At 59.5% G+C, this 18593-nt stretch overlaps 2 protein-coding genes across 2 annotated transcripts; both read right to left on the bottom strand.

Annotated features, from left to right (window-relative positions):
* Window positions 1-1247: 1247 nt before the first annotated feature.
* Window positions 1248-1808, bottom strand: LPMP_231480 (hypothetical protein; the record flags this gene model as incomplete). Its single annotated transcript, XM_010701002.1, has 1 exon — window positions 1248-1808. One exon carries the CDS (start codon window positions 1806-1808, stop codon window positions 1248-1250), a length of 561 nt encoding a protein of 186 aa, XP_010699304.1.
* A 1179-nt stretch (window positions 1809-2987) lies between these two features.
* Window positions 2988-17162, bottom strand: LPMP_231470 (dynein heavy chain, putative; the record flags this gene model as incomplete). Its single annotated transcript, XM_010701001.1, has 1 exon — window positions 2988-17162. The coding sequence occupies one exon, from the start codon at window positions 17160-17162 to the stop codon at window positions 2988-2990; it is 14175 nt and encodes a 4724-aa protein (XP_010699303.1).
* Between the last annotated feature and the right edge of the window lie 1431 nt (window positions 17163-18593).

Below are 18593 nucleotides of genomic sequence, written 5' to 3'. Positions count from 1 at the left end.
AAATGGCGATGACAGGGCCGTCGCTCCAAGGGCCGGAAGCGCGAGGCACGCATGCGCAACAGGAGGTGAGGCAAGGGAGGAGACGCACAACACCTGGATAGAAGGAGAGGGTGAAAGGAAGAGACTACACAGCTCAGTGAATTATGGGTGGATGCAGCAGCCACGCCGTGACGGCAAATTAAATAATGAACCAGAAAAGGAAAAGTATGGAAGAGAGAAGACGGGCAGCGCGCTGTTGTCCGCCTCCCTCCCCCTCCCTGCAGCGTCGAAATATCGACGTGCTGTGCGCGGTGTAGGGGCGTTTATGGGTAATCTGGACGTAAGCGTGCGTGAGGTATCGAGAGAAGGGGGGGAGGGGGCGTGCAGCAGTTCCGCCGTGCGCCTGGGTGAGAGATGAAGGTCGCGGAGCAGCGCACCACCCCGCGCACAGACCCACACGCTGGTGTAGGGTGGGCCAGTCCCCTCCCCCGAATAGGCTAGAGCAAGAGGGAGATACGCCGAGACTCAAGTGCGAATGCGAAACAGGGGACCATCGCCCATGTTGTAGCACACACACGCGGTGACTGATAGGGTAAGAGGAAAGGCGAAGGTTAACACACAGACCCCTCTACCTGTGGTCAGAAGGGGACGGTAAGAGCGAGAGAGCGAGTAAGGGAGAAGACAATGCAAACGTGCGCAGCAGGCGTGCCTGTGCCGACTCTGCCTTCATCTTTGAGGATGAGCTCCGGGGAGAGAGAGAGAGAGGGCGCTATGTCTACCTCACACACTCACTCTCTCTTTCACTCCCCCTCGACTTTTGTGAGCTGCTCTGTAGCTGTTTCCTTTTCCCACGCGTGCACGCGCGGAGTAGAGAGAGTGAGAGCATGAGAAGGGACACGGAGACACGTCCCCCAGCCATGTGTCTTTGACGTCGGACATGCCGTCATCAGCCACCATCACCGCCCGTCCAGTACACCTTCGTTGCTTGACCACTACGCACTCCCAAGTGTCTGTAACGACAGGCCTCAGCGAGACTAGCGCCATCCCTGCACAGGGTAAAGACATCAACTCTTATCAAGGCACGGGCGCACAGAGCAGACGAATGGGCGACAAGAGGAAAAGGCCGCAGGCAAAGGAGAGTAATGCGAGAGAAAGAGAGATCCAGCGGAAGCTGAGCCTCATGCATCTTTCTGCTCCTTGCACCGCTCCCAATCACGAGCTGGGCATCTCAGCTCTAGCACATATCCCCCTCCCCACCGGCCCCTCCCTCACAGTTTCAACACCTTCGCCGGAATGCGCGTCTCAACCTCGACTGTGTCCGCCTGTGTGAAGAGCCCCAGCCACATCTTGAAGGGTGGCACGTGGAACTGACTCAAGCGCACCGGGCAGCGCACCACTAGCTCAGCGCCCTCCACTGCCTTGCTACACTCCACCGCGTGGCTCTCACCGTGGAGGCTCAGTGTGCCCTTCACCGCGTCGCTTGTATTGGCCTCGACATCGTAGGTGATGAGAGGGTACCGGTGGGTGTCGAGCACATAGCTCCGCGTCCGCCGCATCACCCGCTCGGTTTCGTAAAAGCTCAACGGTACTCGCTCGAACCGAGACGGCATGTACACCTCGCACTGAGGTAAGAGCGAGTCCGCTTCCACCACCACACGATGCAGTTCGTGCTCGCGTCGGTTCACCAGAAACGAAAACTTCTGCACCTTGAGGCGGAGCGGGCGACCAAGAAAGCGGCCGAGCAGCCCAGCAGGCTCCACGTACACGTACATGTCCACATCCTTCAGCTCACTGCTGCTGAGCAGGCGTTTCTCACCCCAGCCCAGCATCTGCTCCGACGCCAAGAGAAGAGTGGCGTGAAGACGTGGAAAGACGATGAGCAGACAGCTTACAGAGCCTCTTTCCCTCTCGCCTGGGACCAGCACGAGTGCTGCTGCTTCTGCGTGCCACAGTCCCTACGTAGGGCGGAGTCGAGCACAGAGAGAGGAGTATACGGCGGGTAATCGAGGCTTGCACGTGTGTGTGTGTGTGTGTATGCGTGTGTGCGCAGGTGTGTCGTGTATAGCGATCACATCGCAGAGAGAGAAAGAGAGCGATGAAGAGGAAACAAAGAGAGGGTGTAATTAGCCGAAGGAATAACGCTGAAACGAGAGAGGCGTGGGACGAGCTCGCGCCTCGCAAGAGGCCCTGATGGGTCCCCCCCTCCCTCTCCCCCTCCTTCCAGTACTCGACAGATGCACTTCCTGGTAGGAAGACTTCGTTAGAAACGGTGACGGTGTGCGGCGCATATGAGCAGCAACGACGCAGTGGAGCGCACGGGAGAGCGAAGGCGAGGGGGGCGATGGACCAGAGGCAGCGCAAAACGCCCCCCTACTGAAGCGGACTATGGAAGTACACCTATAGGCGAGCCCGAGGCCCCGCGTGCTCCGTCAAGAACGCCACTGCAGCCCTCGAGCCTCTCCAAGGAGCCCACGAGCATCCAAGCAGGCTTACCTTGGCTTTGAAGGTTACCTCCGTTTCAGGGGGGGAGAACAACATGGAGCTATGAAAACAAAATGACAGACTGAGGAATAAAGAGAGAGAGAGAGGAACGACAAGGAAGGTGGGGGAATTTCGAGAGGGAGGGCGGAGATCAACTCACACACCGACGCTACGCCCACTGCCATCACTCACCTTTCGGCCTCCGTCTTGCCGGTTGCTTCGCCCGCAACGTACAGAGCGCCAGCGATGAGAGAGGTAATGAGGCGGTCGAAGTAAAGAAGCGATTCAGCAGCACCGTCTCCTTGCAAGGATCGATTGTCATCTATGTGGAGAAAATGGGGCAGCCGCTAACGCACACACACACCGGAACTCAGAAGTACACCACCGCCTACACGCACATGGACGGGCACCAGTGCCGACGCATGTCCAGGCGCGCCCCTAAAGCAGCCCGTCGACTGCCCACACCACGCCAACACAACAACTAAAGAGCAAACGCTCCACGTCAGCGCAAACGCAATTTTGCCTCGCTACTCGTCCGTGGAGAGCAGCAGCGCCGTGCCACGCTTCGTGTATGTCTCCGGCACCGCGTCGCCTGACTCGAGGTCCACCGCGACAACGTAGGATGGACGCTCACGGGTGCCGGTGCGAATCGGGTACATGTACAAGGGGCACTCGTACACGTTCGTCGGCTTTGCCTTGCCTGTACGGAGTTTCGGTTTAAAGTGAATCACTGGCATCGACACAATCAGCTCCATCGGCTTCGGCTCACACAGCGTGTTCGCTTCCCCGTTCCAGCCGGCGCCCTCCAGAAAGATGCCACGCACAAACGCCCCCTTCTTGGGTCGATGGGCGATGGCACGCTCCTCGCTCGGCAGGATGGCGTACTCCCAGTCATACTGGTCAATCGAGATCTGGTCCCGGCGCGCTTGTTGTTGCTGTAGGCTCTTGAGAAAGCCTGTGGGGTACGTGAAGCCGGAGAGCCAGAAGACCGTCGGTGTGCGCTGGCTCCACAGCCGCATCTGATCCACACGCTCGACGAGGTCCACCGCCCAGCTCGCAAGTGGTTTCAGACTCGGGTAGGCGTTCGTCCACGGCGGCGGCACACGGCCGAGCAGCAGCGCATTAAAGATCGCCTCCAGCTGCTCCGACATGACGATCTCGCCCTTCACGGCGCGGCGCAGCTCCGCCTTCTGCCGGTGAATCGTCTGCAAGAGCAGGTTGTAGCGTTGCACCTCCTGCAGGAGGCACGTGTTGAGAGCATTGTCGCGGTCGCCCTCGGTGGACTCGTAGATGGCGGCGTAGTCGAGCAGACTCGGCGTGGCAGCCTTGCTTGGTTCGTCGATGGACGCCAGGATCTCGAGGCAGCGTGCCTCCTGCGTGGCCGCCTGCGCGCTGCCGCTGCTTCCGCCACCGCCGTCGCGCACCAGCGAGGTGTTCACGCTGATAAGGCAGTCCAGCAACGCCGTCGACTCAGCGATACGGCTGGCGATGTCCGCGTTCGCGTGTTGCCCGAAAGCCTCCGGCGGGTCGGTGATGGGGAGCTGGTTGCAGTGGTTTCTGTACGCCTGCAGCGTGTTGCAGTCGTCCGGGATGACGTACTCGTCAGCCGCAGCGAGGGGGTAGCGATCCTGCGTGATGGCGTCCGTGCACACGTACTGCGCCATGTACGTATTCAACACACGCCGGTCCCAGTCGTCCGTGACGCGGCCGCCGTACGAGGCCTCGGCGATGAGGTAACGGATGGTGACGAGCGGGACATCCTCGACGGCATCAGAGCGCATTTGGCCAATGTACAGCTGGATAATGTTCTCTGAGACGTCGAAGTCGGAGGAGGTGAAGTCGTAGAGGACGTTGTAGCCGAGAGTGCCGTACTTGCGCCGCTCCAGCAGCACGCTGTGAAAGAAACATAAGGAGTACAACAGGTTGCGGTAGATGAGGGGGTGCTCAGCGCTGCGGGTCGCCAGGTCATCCTCGCTGAACATGTTGTACAGACGGAGCATGTTCGCCTTGATCCCCTTCGGTGGCTCCGTCGTCATCTTAATGGAGCGCTGTAGCACGCCAATCGGGAACTGCGGCGTCGGCACAGAGCTCAGCCAAAGCCTAAAGTCGCGATGCGGGTTCTGCTCAAAGATGGCGTCGATAATCTTCTCCAACTCCACCAGCCAGGACACCATTAAGTGGCAGTTGGCCAGGAAGACCCACCCGCCCGTTTGGCTGTACTCTTGCAACGCACGCTTTGCATTATCACCCTGGCCCTGCCCCAGCGCGAGCACCTTCAGCTCACGCCCCTCGCGCTGTGCCAGCGACTGCAGCTGATTCGTTGGGTCTACGCCGGTAGAGAGCACAAAGATGAGCGGAATTGTGTTGATGCTCTCGTCGAAGGTGTCCTTGAGATTAAACACTGGCGGGTCCACAAATTGGCTGCCGAGCTGCTCCTCAATAAACTCGTACACCATGAAGATGAGCCGGTCAGGGCGCAGGCATCGCATGAAGATCATGCGCTGGAGCGCATTGCAACCGCACCGCGCCTCCCACTCCTCCGGCAACAGGGCCTCCTCGGGTCGCTCCAGGAGGTACCAGGTGTGCCACTCATCGGGTTTCTGTTCAAAGTGCGCGGCGATGCCATGGAAGGCGCTCAGCCGCTCCAGCTCCAAAATGTGGTCCCACGCCCGCTCCGAGAGCCACGCGCCTGCCGGGTTTGGCAAGCGGCTCTGCTTATCCAACATCTGTCCTCCCCGCATCATGAAGACGTACTCCTCGATGCTCACCATCCCCTGCGTCTGCAGGATGCGCATCGCCATGTGAAAAGCAAAGAGCAGCTTGTGGCACTCGAACAGTCCGCGGCATGTGTTTGTGTACACCGCGGCCGTGTGCCACTCATTCAGTGTCTTGATGCGCTCCGCCATTTCGTGGGACACAATCTTCTCCGACGAGCGCCGAATGCTGGTCTGAAAGAGCTGAATGTAGGAGTCCAGGGCAAACTGGTACATGCTGTCGATAGCGCCGAGGTCGGCAAGGACAAAGAACAGCAACGACGCACGCCGCGCGCACTCGCGGTACTCCTCGCGTGCCTCGCGAATTTTAACGGATGTCGTCTCCGCCACCTGCAGCTGGTTCTGAATGTTTGCCGCCGTCACCTTGGCCGTCTGCAGCGTCTCGATGAGCCGCTGGTTCTCGAGGAGCGACACCTGTGAGGTGGAGAGTAGGTCTAGAATGTCCTCCTCCAACTGCTTCATCTCTTTCTTGGCTGCGGCGGTGTGGAGGATGAGCTGCTCGTTCTCGTGCTCCAGCTCCGGCTTCTCCTTCTCCACTACGATCTTTAGTAGCTGCTCCTCCAGTCCCTGCTCCTTGACCGCAAAGTTCAGCAGGCACACCTTCGTGCACGTCTCAGGGGTGTAGTGCGGATTCGGCAGCCGGGTGGTGATGTAGAGCTTGAAGCCCTCCTTGAACTCGATGTAGTTGTCGCCGACCTTGACGAGCTTGCGCTTGCCCTTCATGATAAAGGAACGGGACACGATGGGGTCGAGCAATGGATCGATCTCCTCCAGCACGTCCTGCAGAAGCAGCGGGCAGCCGAACTGAATCGCGTACTCAACTGTCTTCTGGAAGTCCTGTTGCTTCGGGTCGATCACCTTCAGACCGTTGTCGCGCTCCATCCGTTTCACCCACTTGATAGCCTGTTGCTGCGGGTCGATCATGAGAGGGTAACGAGGACCGAAGACGACCACAGCGCCGTTCTCCTTGCTGAACTCGTCGCCTGGAAGCCCGGCCTGGTGCCAGTCACGCACCTCCGTCGGGTCGGCGAGGAAGCCGACAAAGTCGTAGTTGCGGTTCAGCGGCAGCTGCACCCGTTGCACCTCCCTCAGCCAGCTCTGCCACAACAGCTGCCGGTAGTCGGCTGTAAAGGCACCGCAGTAACACATGAATGCGCAAGCCAGGAGGGTCTCGCTGTTGATGTTCTCCAAGGATAACTCGAAGCGCGCAATCGCCTCCGTCCACCGCCCGCGCTCGCCCTCAAGGCCGTCCACGATAATCTGGGCCTTGTTCAGCTTGTCCTGCGTCGCACGCGCCTCGGCCATGAGGCGGTTCTTCTCGGTGATGTTCGCTTGCAGATCCGCCTCGAGCTGGCGCACCTCGTCCACGATCCTCTGCAACTTCTCCTCCTTCTGGCGCAGCATCTCCTCCTGCGCCCGCACCTTCTGCTGCGCGTTCTCGTTCTTCACAATTTTCGGATGGACCTCCTTGAAGATGTTGCCATACTTGTGAATCGCAATCACCCACTGGCACAGCCCACCCGCCGCCTTCGACACGGCGCTCGCCGCCGCCGGGGTAAAGTCGGTGCGCTTCACGTACTTCTCGAGCGCGTTGAGCAGCCTCTGGTCCGTCATGTCGTGCGTCTCGTGGTACGTCTTGAGCATGTCAATAAACTTGGGTTCGCTCAGCGACTTCTTCGCCTCATCCCAGTCAAGCTTGCGATGCAACGCGGTCTGTACCGCCTCCATCACCGTACGAATCATAACGGCAGGAGTCTTGTAGGACTTCACCTCGTTGATGTCACTCTTGTCCAGCTTGTCCAGCGCCGCCTGGGCCTCGAGCAGGGTGGGCATGGCTCGGTCAAGATCAGCCTGTGCCTCAGACTGGTCAGCCAAGGCGGCGCGCTTTGTCTGCTCGATCTTCACCTTCTCCGACGCCACAAGAGTCTGCTGCTCCTCTGCGATGTGCTGCCGCGCTTGGATGCTCTCTGTGGCCTTGCTCACCTCAGCTGACTTGGCCTGCAGCCGCTCGTCTTGCACCTTGAGAGCCTCGCGCATCTCGCTCACCGTCACCTTCGTCTCCTCCAGCTTCGACATGCCGTTTGCGAGCTTGTCGCGCTGCTCGATAATGCCGATGCGCTTGCTGTGTAGCATCGAGCGGAAACCGCGGACGAGGTCGATAAAGGAAGACGGCGTCACGTACGTGTGGCGGTGGATCTGCGCCCGCATCTGCTCAGCCTTCTGGTTTGTCGTGTCGTGCAGAAAAACGAAGAGATCACTGATCGTGTCCAGAAGCTCGTCTGACTCTTCGGAATCCTCGCGCGAGTCGCGCAGGTAGCGCAGACCCACCTCCTTGAGCGCCTCATTCGGCCACGCGTAGTACCAGTCAATTGACGTGCACGAAACCAACGCTGGGAACTGGCGCAGACGCACACGGAAGAGCCTGTGGGCAGGGGACATGGCGATGACGAGGTGGAGATGCTGGCGGGCTTGTTGGACAAAGAAGTTGTAAAGCTCATCGGGGGAATCGCGGCACCCACTCAGAAGTGCCAGCTTGTGCACGTCGTCGTTGATGTGCTGCAGGTCGTCCTTGGCGAACAAGTTGGGCACCTCGCCGGCGGAGAGCATGTTGTTGAGATCCTCGAGAAACGACGAGTCAACAAGTTGCGTGTCGGCGATGTAGAACACCTTCTGCTGCCGCTTCACACCGCACGCCTTGTAGAGGGTGCGCAAATCCTCGTGAAAGCGCTCCTGGTCGTACTTCTTGTGAATTTCGATTGTGAACATTGTGTACCCAGCGAGGTACGTGGCGAGCCGACTCAGCGAGTTGCGGCCGCTGCCACCGAGACCTACCAGCAGCGCATTACCCTGCGGCTGTCGCAGCACACGGTGAATGCGGCACAGATGCTCGAGCGCGTCGGCGAAGAAGACGAGGTTCATCGGGCGCGCGCCAGGCTCGGTGTTGTAGTTCTCAAGCCCCTCCTCCACGATCTGCCGCAGCTGCTCCATCGAGGGGACAAGCTTATACTTCGCCATCTCGTCCTGCTCCCCGTCTAAGAAATCCACGAAGATGGGGTTTTCGTTTTCCGACAAGGTCTGGCCTCGCGAAACCTTCATGCGCGCCTTGAGCATGTTCGTCCACTTCGTCTGGAACACATTGTTCAGCTTGTCGTTGAGCAGCTGCCGGAACCATACCTTGTCCGCCGGATCGTTCATCCGATCCGAGAAGACGCGCTGCGACTCGTGCACCCACAACGCCACGAGGTGCTCCTTGCTCGTGATCCCTTCCAGGTAGCAGCCGTAGATACCCTGGAACACCTTACTGAGGTCGCGAAGACTGAAGAGGTAGTGCGACTTGCTTGGGATGGGCAGGAGATCGGTAGAGACCCTCATGTACACCTCGATGGTGGCCTGCACGATGGCGTCCACGTAGCCCTTGATGTCTGCATACGGAGCAAAGCGGTGGCCCAGGATGGCAGAGAAGATCCGCACCACCACCGGCTCCGCTGGGAACGTCACGTTGAACACGTTCAGTTTGCTCAGCAGCCGCTCCGTGATATCTGGACGACCGTAGGTCATGCAGCACAGCAGCTGCATGTCATTCACCAGCCGCTTCGAGCGCGTCGTGCGGTCGTACCAGTAGCTGTTGTCCATCCATTGACGCAGCAGCTCGAGCGGCGGCTGCGCACCGAAGATTTCCTTGGCAGGCATGTTCAGATCCTCGATCAAGCACACCATGCGGCGCCCGCCTGGGGGGCTGCATACCTTCTTCGACGTGTGCTCCATACGGCCCTCGATGATGTCCTGCACGTTCTTCGCCGTCGTCTGAGCAGAGAAGTGAAGGTGCGTTGCGACGTACATGTCGGGAGGGAGTCCGTGCAGCACCTGGTTAACAATGAGCGACTTGCCAGTCCCAGTGGTGCCGACCAGCACCAGCTGGACACCGCTGCACACGAGCTGTGAGACAATGTATGAGTACCGAATCATATCCACTGTGGGAACGATCTGTTCGTAGTACGGCGTGTCCGGCGTCGGCGCGAACGGCTTCTGCACGTCCGGATGCTCCTCCCACCCCACCCACCGCAGCGACGAGACATCCGGGAAGTACTCGAAGATGGTCTCTATTGAGGGGAACGAGGCGTCCATCTCGCGCACAAAGGCGTCGAGCTTGCGGCGGGAGTCGGCTGTGAGGCTGCCTCCAACCGCCCAAATAAGGCAAAACATCGCCATCATGCGGAGCTGCGCCGAGTAGCTCTCGCCCGCCTGCGCCGCCTGGTAGCGCGCGCCACCGGGCATTACTGGGGCCGCCTCGGTGCTCGCCAACGCGTCCAGCATGGTGGTAAAGGAGCGGACCGTGTTGAACTCCGTCGTCGGGATCAGGTCAACGCACTCACTACGCTTAAACTGCAATGCGCGTGTCAGCGCCTCTTCCACGAACGTCTGCAGCTCACTGATTGTGCTGTCCGGCTTGGGTGCATTCATGGACACCTCGAAGTTGCGGCGGGACTGAAGCCACGTACTCACAAACGGCCTCCAGGTGAGATCCTCGACACTGAAGTACACCATGCCGCATCGGGACACCGTGGCCGGTGACGCCTGAGAGAGGTCTTGCACCTCGAAGAGCATGCGCACAGTGGGGTTCATGTTGATACGCTCGCCAGAGTTCAGCGTCAGCATCCTATTATCGTCTAGGACGGTGTTCATGCTCTCAATCCACAGCGTGTCCACGGGGCCGTCAAACAGCAACCACTTGTAGTTGGAGTCTGTCACGTCGCGGCAGATCTGGCGCATGAGGTCCGACAGGATACCGTCCTTCCACTCACGCGTCGCTTGGTTGTAGCTACCGTACAGCTCGTCCATCGTCACCGACTTGGGGTTCAGCAGCGAGATGCGAACCGCCTCATACGGGCCGTCCACGCCAGCCTCCTTCAGTCTCCGTAGCGCTCCCGCCAGTGTCTTCCAGGTGACTGTCTTGCCAGACGCGGTGCGGCCGACCACCATCACGCCGTGGCGGGTGTGGAGGGTGTCCCAAAGATGTAAACACTTGGCGATGATGTGCTCGTTCACCTGCAGCCTCTGCGCCTCCAGCTCGTCGACCGTCGCCGCTCGCAGCTCCTCTAGCCCGACTTCCTGCGGCACCACACCCGGAAACAAGTCGCCAAGCATGCTGAGAAACAGCGGCACGTCCTCTTTTACAAACTTGGGCAGGTTCATGTCCTTCATGGCCTTGAGGCAGAGCTGCTGCTCCGTCCCCGGGAAGTTCTCGCGCTTCAAGTTGCCAGCCTGCACGAGCACCGCCTTGATGTTGCGCAGAGAAAAATCGTAGTGGTCCTGCTTCGACAGCTGCTTCTCCATCAGCTCATAGAGGATGGACACCTTCTTCGACAACGGCTCGGACTCCTCGAAGCCCTCCGATAGAAGCGTGATCTCGCAGATGAGCGTGAAGTCTGGCACCATCATGGAGATGGGCCGAAGGAGCGCCTTGAGGTTGTCCGGCAACTCAGAGCGGCCAGCGTAGCCGGGGTTCATGGTAACGAAGAGGCCACAGTTCACATTCAGAGGAATCTCCGTCCCTTCGAAGAGAAAGTGGTGCTTCCGCTCCGACACAGCCGACAAGATCGACATAATCTGCTGCGCCACGACCGAGAGCACCTCCACCTCGATACGGTTGAACTCATCGAAGCACGACCACGCGCCGGTTTGCGCAATGCCGCTTAGCATCCGGCCGACGGAACGGTAGTCGAGGCCGTCGGAGCAGTTGAAGACCATCACATACTTACCAATCGCCTTGCCCAAGTCCTTCACCGTCTCCGTCTTGCCAGTGCCAGCCGGGCCCTGTGGAAGGCCGCCACGGAACAGCTGCAGGGCTGTTGTCAGCGTCATGTAGGCGCGATCGGTCAGCCCCGTCACGACGAGTCGGCCGCTATTGCCAAGATACTCGTAGTCGTACCGCACCACCGCGCTTGTCTGGCGCACTATACACGTTGGCTCGCTGGCGCCTGGAGTGATGACGGCGCCGCCGTCCATGCTCGCCTCGATCGCGCCGCTGTCGCCGATGTCACCAGACGACCCCGCGCTCTCCTGATAGAAGCGCAGCTGCCGCGACCACTCAAAATCCTCCAGCAGATGCACGCGGTGGGTGAGGAGGTGGCGCAAGATGTCGCGAGAGTGAACCTCGATGGTAACCAGTGCCACGAGCTTGTTGCGCTGCAGCCGCGACTGCGGCTCTCTCACCATCTGGCAGTACTTGCGGATGAGGCTCTTCCACTTCTTGTACACCTTGTAAAGTGGCGAGGGCTTGCGGCGGGCGAGGCTGAGGCCGTTGTAGTGTAGGTCGCCGTACTCCGCAATGGCAACTTCGGTCTGTGAAGTCCAGTTCATGCATGCAGCCGTGATGAGCACCTGCCCTTCATGCTGCTCCACCCACTGCCGCAGCCTATCGCGGTTGATGGGCCGTCGCGGGGTGTACACGTTCTCCTGCAAGTCTTTCAGAGCCGCGTTCAGGCACAACTGCATCGTCTCGCGCATCTTCACCTCGACACGATGCAACCAAGCCTCCACTGGCAAGCCATCAATCTGCAGCGGCGGGCTGAACGGCACCTCTTCACCATCGGCGGCTGACATGCCCTCGGCAAAGACACGGTTGTTGCGGCCTACCTTCAGCGTCAACCGGTAAAGCCCTTCGAAGCACTTGCGCAAGTGCGGCTGCACCTTCTCCGGGTCTTTGGCATGCCCAAGGATCTCCAGAAGATCGTCGTTAGAGAGAAAATAAAAGCGCGGGAAGCAGCGGCGGCGGTCCTCCAGAAATCCCTCCAGACTGCGCTGGATGAGCTCGAGGTCGGAGTTCATGCTGTTCAGCTGCTCCAGCAGGTTGTCACGACGCGTGCTCCGGAGCACATTCGAGTCGCTGACGAGGCGGGCGATGATGGCGAGCCACTGCGCATGAATTGAGTCAAACTTCTTTGACTCGGCCACGAGCTTGCGCTTGATGTCTTCGCTGCCAATGAAGATGCTCTCGAGGTACATCCACTTCGTCTGCACCGTGAGCAGCCCCTCAATCGTGTCGGCCACCTGCGATAGGTGCTGCTCCCACAACACCACGCGTGGGCGAAAGCTGTCGACAAACCGAGACATCTTCATCGAGCTCAGCATCATGAGGTGCTCCGCCAGGTCAGTGTTGATGTCCTCGACGGCGGCGATCTTGTGGTAGCCCTGGTGCGGCTCAATTGTGAAGCACGTCTCCTCCCAGACAAGCGTGATCTTCTCGAGATCCGTCTCAATCTTAAGCTCCTCGCGGGCGGCGACGGCCATGTTGTTGATGAACTCGGACTGCGTCTCCACGTGCGCCTCCATTAGCCGCTGCAGGCAGAATGACACCTCATCCTCCAGATCAAAAGTGGCATCGAGCTGCAGCTTGAGCTGCTCCCAGTGACGGGGTCGGATGGCCGGCGTGCACAGGTCATCGATGATCGGCAGGATCTTCTTGAAAAGATCAATGTCGTCCTTCAGCTGCAGCCACACGTTCATCTGCTCCATCTCCTTGCGCAGCTGCAGCACATCACGCCGGGTGTCTTCGATGTCCTCCAGCATGCGCTCGCTGTTCAGCTTCATAAAGTACATGTGTTTCCATGTGTTGGTAAAGGTGCGCCAGCTCCGCACCAGCGTCCACAACCGGCGCAGTAGCTGCAGCTGGGCCTCGGCCTTCACCAAGTCATCCAGCGGTGGCTTCTCCAGAGCGAAGATCTCGATGCCCTGCTGAAGGCTCTCTTCCAGCGCGCGAAGCGACACCGCCTTCCGCTCCAGCGCCTCCAGCTGCCCAAAGGCTGTCGCCGTGGTCAGAGACCACGACGTTGGCGCCTCGTCGCGCACCTGCTGGTACAATGCGAAGCTCTTCGAGACGAGCGTGCGCAGCTCAGTCTCCACCTCCACTCGGAAGTGCTCCTTGTGCACGTCGAGCTGCTTGCGGATCTCCTGCAGCTGCTGCGTGTACCTCTCGAACGCCTCCGGCAGTCCCTCGCACCGCACGACATCCGCAGGGTCGACACCGCCAAAGTTGTACGCCTCACTAGTGATGAGGGCGAACTTCTGCGAGAGCATGTCAAACTGACCCTCCACCGACGGCAGCGCATCGAGGGCGACGGTGCACTGGCGCATCAGCTCGCCCAGCTGGTCGAGTGTCTTGGGCTCGTGAGAGAGGGTCTCCGTCGTGAAGCTGAAGGAGTCATACGTGTTGTCGAGCTCCTGCTTCACCTCGGCGTATAGCAGGCCATGATAGTGCTGAATCACGAACTGGCACTGTGCCCGGAACGTCTCCTTCATCTTCGTGAAGTCCAGCTGCAAGAAGAGCACGTCGGAGAACACCTCCTGCTTCTCGATACCCTCGCGGCGCTGAGCCACGTGATCCATGTTGATGCGGTAGTCCTCAAGTTTCCAGCCCTGCTTGATACGTCGATCCTGCCGCTGCGTCGTCCACAGGTTGTCCGTTGTGGAAGACTGATGCAGCTGCCAAGTCTGGTTCAGCTTGTCCCGCACCTTCTCGGAGATGCTCATGAAGGCCTCTTGAATGCGGCCCAGCGTCAGAATTGTGTCCTGGTCCCTCGTCATGTACTCGTAGTAGGTGCCGCGCAGCGCCAGCGATGTGGCGCCGCCAGGGTGGGCGTAGGTAACGGCGACCGTGTTGTGCTCGGCCAGAAATGCCTCCGTCTCGCTGGACACACGCTGCTGCAGCGACTCCTCCAACCGTGGCAAGCCGCGGACAACGCCAATGATGGCCTTGCAGACATCGTTCACGAGCTGCGACAGCTCCTGCACCGACGGCGCAGCATGGATGACCGGCTTCTGATCCTCCGCCACGCTAATCATGACGCTCAACCGGAACACGCGCTCATCCAGCCGATCCTCGCTGCTCTCATGTGGCAGCACCCGTTCCACTGTCAGCAATGACCGTTTCACCATCATCCACAGAGCCTCCTCCACTTTGATGTCGATCCGCTCCATGTACTCGTGCCACTCGACGCGCACCGTTTCACTCGCCATGTAGTCATCTCGGAAGTATTGGAAGACGCTGTATAGCTTCTGCACCACGAGCTCGTGTATCTTCGCTACCTTCTGCATCACGGCGGCGCGGTAGGAATTCTGCTTTGCGACGAACGCGTCAGGGGTGTAAATCACCTTCTTCTCCACCAGCACAGAGAGCGTGTCAGCGATAAGGCCACAGTGGTAATCGATGAATGCACTGCAGAACTTAAAGTCATCGACAATACTCTGGACGCGCTCCGCCTGCACGCGGCACTCGCGCACAAAGTACTCTACAATGCCGTGCGAGCTCCAGCAGAGTTTGTTTAACCCCGGCAAGTACTTCGCGTCCATCGCCGCCATGCGCAACGAAAAGAGACGCATCTCCGCATTACTCAGCGAGTCCACCGAGGCGTTGTGCAGCCGTACCGCCATCGAGACGTTTTCGCGGTAGAGGCGCAGCCGCTCCTCGCGGGTGCACATCTCGGCCACCTCTGGTGGCACCGGTTCCCCCATCCGCTGCCAGTTGTGCGCTTCTGCAAAGAGCACCAGGAGGTGAATCGGGAAGTTCACATCGTAGAGGGGCGGGTGCTCGAGGTCTGTGCCAGTGCCGGGACGCTGCACCAGCAGGTAGTCATCCAGTAGCTCTGACGGCTTCGCCGGCACCTCGGACGTCCACTCCACGTACTCCTTGCGCACCATCTCGCGCAGCGTGTGGTCGAGGCGATCGTAGAGGTGCAGCGCCTCGTCCTTCTCAGGAGAGTTCGGCAAGGCATAGCAGCGGCGCAGCGCCTCGTGCTCGCAAGTAATGAAGCTCAAGCGGTTCGCAGCCCACGCGGCCTGGCCAGAGAGCGGTGGGTGGCGGTAGAACAGAGGCGGCACACGCCCAAAGTATCGCTGCACGTCAGCCTGCACGGACTTTATGTGTTGTGTGAAGAGGCGGAAGACGCGGTCGGTATTACGGTCGAGCTGCATGAGGAGCTCCTCACTCCTACTGATTAAGGTGAAGGCCTCGATCACCTCGGCCCCCATCGACACCGTCGACACCGCGTCAAAGGAGGCCGTGATGATCTGGCGCATCATCACGGCGAGGCTGTCGATGTCCATCTTGAGAGCACGGTAGTCATCCACCCACTGCGTCGCCTTGACATCGAGCACATTGTATGTGAAGTGCCGCAGCACCTCCATTTTCGACTTGAAGGCGCGCTGGATGTCCATGAGCTGAGACTCCAGCTCTGGGCCTTTGTTACCGCGGAAAATGGGCAGCTTTCCGTCGAACAAGTAGGCAGGCGGTTGGGTCGCGGTATCCAGCTCCGGTACGCTGAGCGGGAAGCCGGCGGGGATCTGCTCCCGCTCAAAAACCGAGGCCTTCGTGCGGCGGCTCAAGCGGCGATTGGGGACGGGGATGCTGCTGGTCCGCAAAATCGACATAGCAACGGGCCCATTGCCGCCAGCCTCGCCGTCCGCTATGCCAGTGAAGCCGAACTGGAGCTGGCTGAGGCAGATCTCGCGGAGGTTTTGGCAACGGTGACGCACGAATCCGTCCATCTCGTTCAGGAACGACTCGTCAAGCTCCAACTTCTCGCCTTTCTCAACGCGAAAGCGGCGCCGGGTAGCGACCAGCATGCGACGGCACTCCGTCAGCCACGCCTCACCAGCGACCATACTCTCCTCCAGCGCCTTCATACTCTCTGTGACGTCGCCGGCAAAGATGGCACGCACGTTGATGCGGCTGCTGCATCTGCCGATGATCTCGCTCGACACCATGCGCAGCAGTCGTGTGATGTGCTCCTTCTTGTAGAACTTGGAGAAGATCAGAATCAGTTGCACATTCTTGAGCACGTCCTGCACCAAGTGCGGGATGTCGCGCAGCTCCGCCTTGGCAAGGCGCTCACACGGCTCGATGAGCGTGCACAGGTAGCGCAGGTTATCGTACGCCTCCTCCGTTCCGCGCTCAATGTCGGTGCGAAGGCCAAGAAAGGGCTCGAGATAATAGAAAGATTTCGCGTCCCTCAGCACCTTCACGACAGCCTCCACATCGTCGCGGTTCAGCTGAGAGCGAATACTGCCCAAGTCTCGCGCCCTCGCCCGCCAGTACTGAATCTCCTCGAGCGGGCCAGCATGGCTTTCGTCCTCGGTGTTGGTTGTGTCACGATGGCCAACAACGGCTTTGATCTGCCGTGTCCAGTGAATCACTGTGGCCTCGTAGCGCTGCACGAGTTCATGGTCTGTGTACGTGTCGCTCTTGTCACCGGAAGCCAGATCGCCTGGAACGTAGAGGACGGTTCGCCCCTTCAGGCTGTTCACGTCCTCGACCACAGTTGCCATGAAACGGTGCAGCGCCGTGCGCACGTCCTTCTTAATGCTCGTCGGCCACTGGTTGTGCAAGAAGGTGGGCAAAATGGTCTGCCGCACGGTGCGCAAGAAGCTGTCAAGCAGGCTGCTACCCCGGAACGTGCCCCAGATGACGTAGTTCTCTAGCGTCTCGCGCAACAGCGGCTTTTCAGCGTCGAGGCGCACAAAGTACAGCACGTCCGTGCGAACACCAGGCGAGGTGACGCGGAGGCTAAGCTCAGGAAGGCCAGCGATGATCTGCAACTGCGGAGTCTGTAGCCCACCAGAAACGCCGAAGCCGCTTCCGCTCAAGCCTTGGCCTCCGTCTGTGTTGAAGGCCACATACGCAGATGTGGCAGCAGAAACGCCAGCGACAGCTCCGTCGACATCGTCTTCGTCATCGCTGACGGGGTGGCTTCGGTTGAGACCGATGTCGTTGCTCTTCGTCTGCTGCCGGGAGATTGACCTGGCATCTCTGGTGTTGTTGCCGTTGTGGGAGGTACTGCGACGGCCCCCAGTTGCACGCCGCTGGTGTGCTGCCGTTACGGTGGGCTCGGCGTAGTACGCAAATAGAACACGGTAGTGTGCGTCTTCTCCCATGAGAAACTCATTGATCAGAAAATAGTGCTGAGCTGTAAGCTCGCTGGCTATGGTACATCCAAGGGTGTCCTGCAGGTGCTGCTCCACCCACTGCACGCAATCCTGATTCGCCTCAGCCATCGCCATCCGGTCTCCAAGAGGGAGTTGAGATGGCGGGGAGTGCGGGTGCGGCAGCGAGCAGAAGTCCCTTTTCAATCTAAAGGGTACAAGTAAGGAAAGTGAAACGAAAAGAAGAAGGCGAGGCCGTGTGGCTGAGTACGAGGCGAGAAGACTCAGAGATGGCGTGCCACAGCAAATACACGCGCGTCGAAGCGGGCGGACAAGAAAAAAGTCAGGAGGACTGCGCACCTGCGTGGAGTGCGCACGTGTCTGCGCGTCGGGTGTCTCAGCCGCGACTTGCACGGATGGGGGCAGAGAGAGAGAGCAGCGAGAGAAAAGTGAACCGCAAAATGGAGAAAGCGAAGGGGGGTGGGGGGAGACAACAGAAACACAGCGCGACGACAAGTGAGGCTGGGGAAGATCAAACAAATAGAGAGGACGGAGAAGAGGAGGGGGGACAGATGGTGACCTCCTCGCTTTCGCTCTTGCTGAGAGACTCTTGATGAGTGTATGTATGTGGGTGGGTGGGTGAGGGGGAAGGCCGTAAGAAAGGAGCAAAAAAAAAAACGAGAGGGTGTGAGCCACGCAACGTCCCCACACACGCATACACTTTTGACTTCTCCGAATCCTCGTCTCGGCCTGCGATGCGCCACGTCACAGCACAGGATACTGTTGCCGCTGCCTTTTTCCGTGTTGCTCTTCCGCACTGTCGATAGAGAGGGCGATTAACCAGTTCTGCAGCACACACAGCACACGGATCACTTGTGGCCCTCTTGAAGGATCTATGGCTTTTGGGTCCTCGTGAGGCTCCGGCTGCTGCTGCTGCTGCTGCTGCGACTACACGGACGGCGCTACGTGTAGCGAGCCAATAAAGATGGACACACGCGCGCAAGCGCAGGGGGGCGGTTGTGGGTGCGCCACGGGCGAGCGGAATAAAAGTAGAGAAGTGCTCGTTTCCCTTCTTAGCAAGGGGGGAATAAAACGCGTACTCGAATGAGCGGTGTGGGCGCCCATGAGAAGACACACACACACACATGGATGAATTCGTGAGGAAGAGGCGAGGAGGGGGTGGAGGAGGAGAGAAAAAGCGGCGGAGAGAGAAAGGGAGATACAGCAGCAGTAGTGTCACATGGGAAAAGGCCCACGTCACACGTCAGTCTCTGATGAGCAAGGAGGAGGAGGTCCATGAGAGAAACGTCGAGATGAGAAAATGCGGCTGAAGTAGGAGCAACCGAAAGGCAGCAAAGTAGCCCTCCGTCCCTCTTCTTCCAGTCCATCCTCTGCCAGCTCGTGGCATACTCCTCTCAACATGAAACAAAAGGGCGGAAAAGG

Source organism: Leishmania panamensis (genome assembly GCF_000755165.1).
Source record: "Leishmania panamensis strain MHOM/PA/94/PSC-1 chromosome 23 sequence".
Classification (NCBI taxonomy): Eukaryota; Euglenozoa; class Kinetoplastea; order Trypanosomatida; family Trypanosomatidae; genus Leishmania; species Leishmania panamensis.
This window is presented reverse-complemented; position numbering and strand designations above follow the sequence as displayed.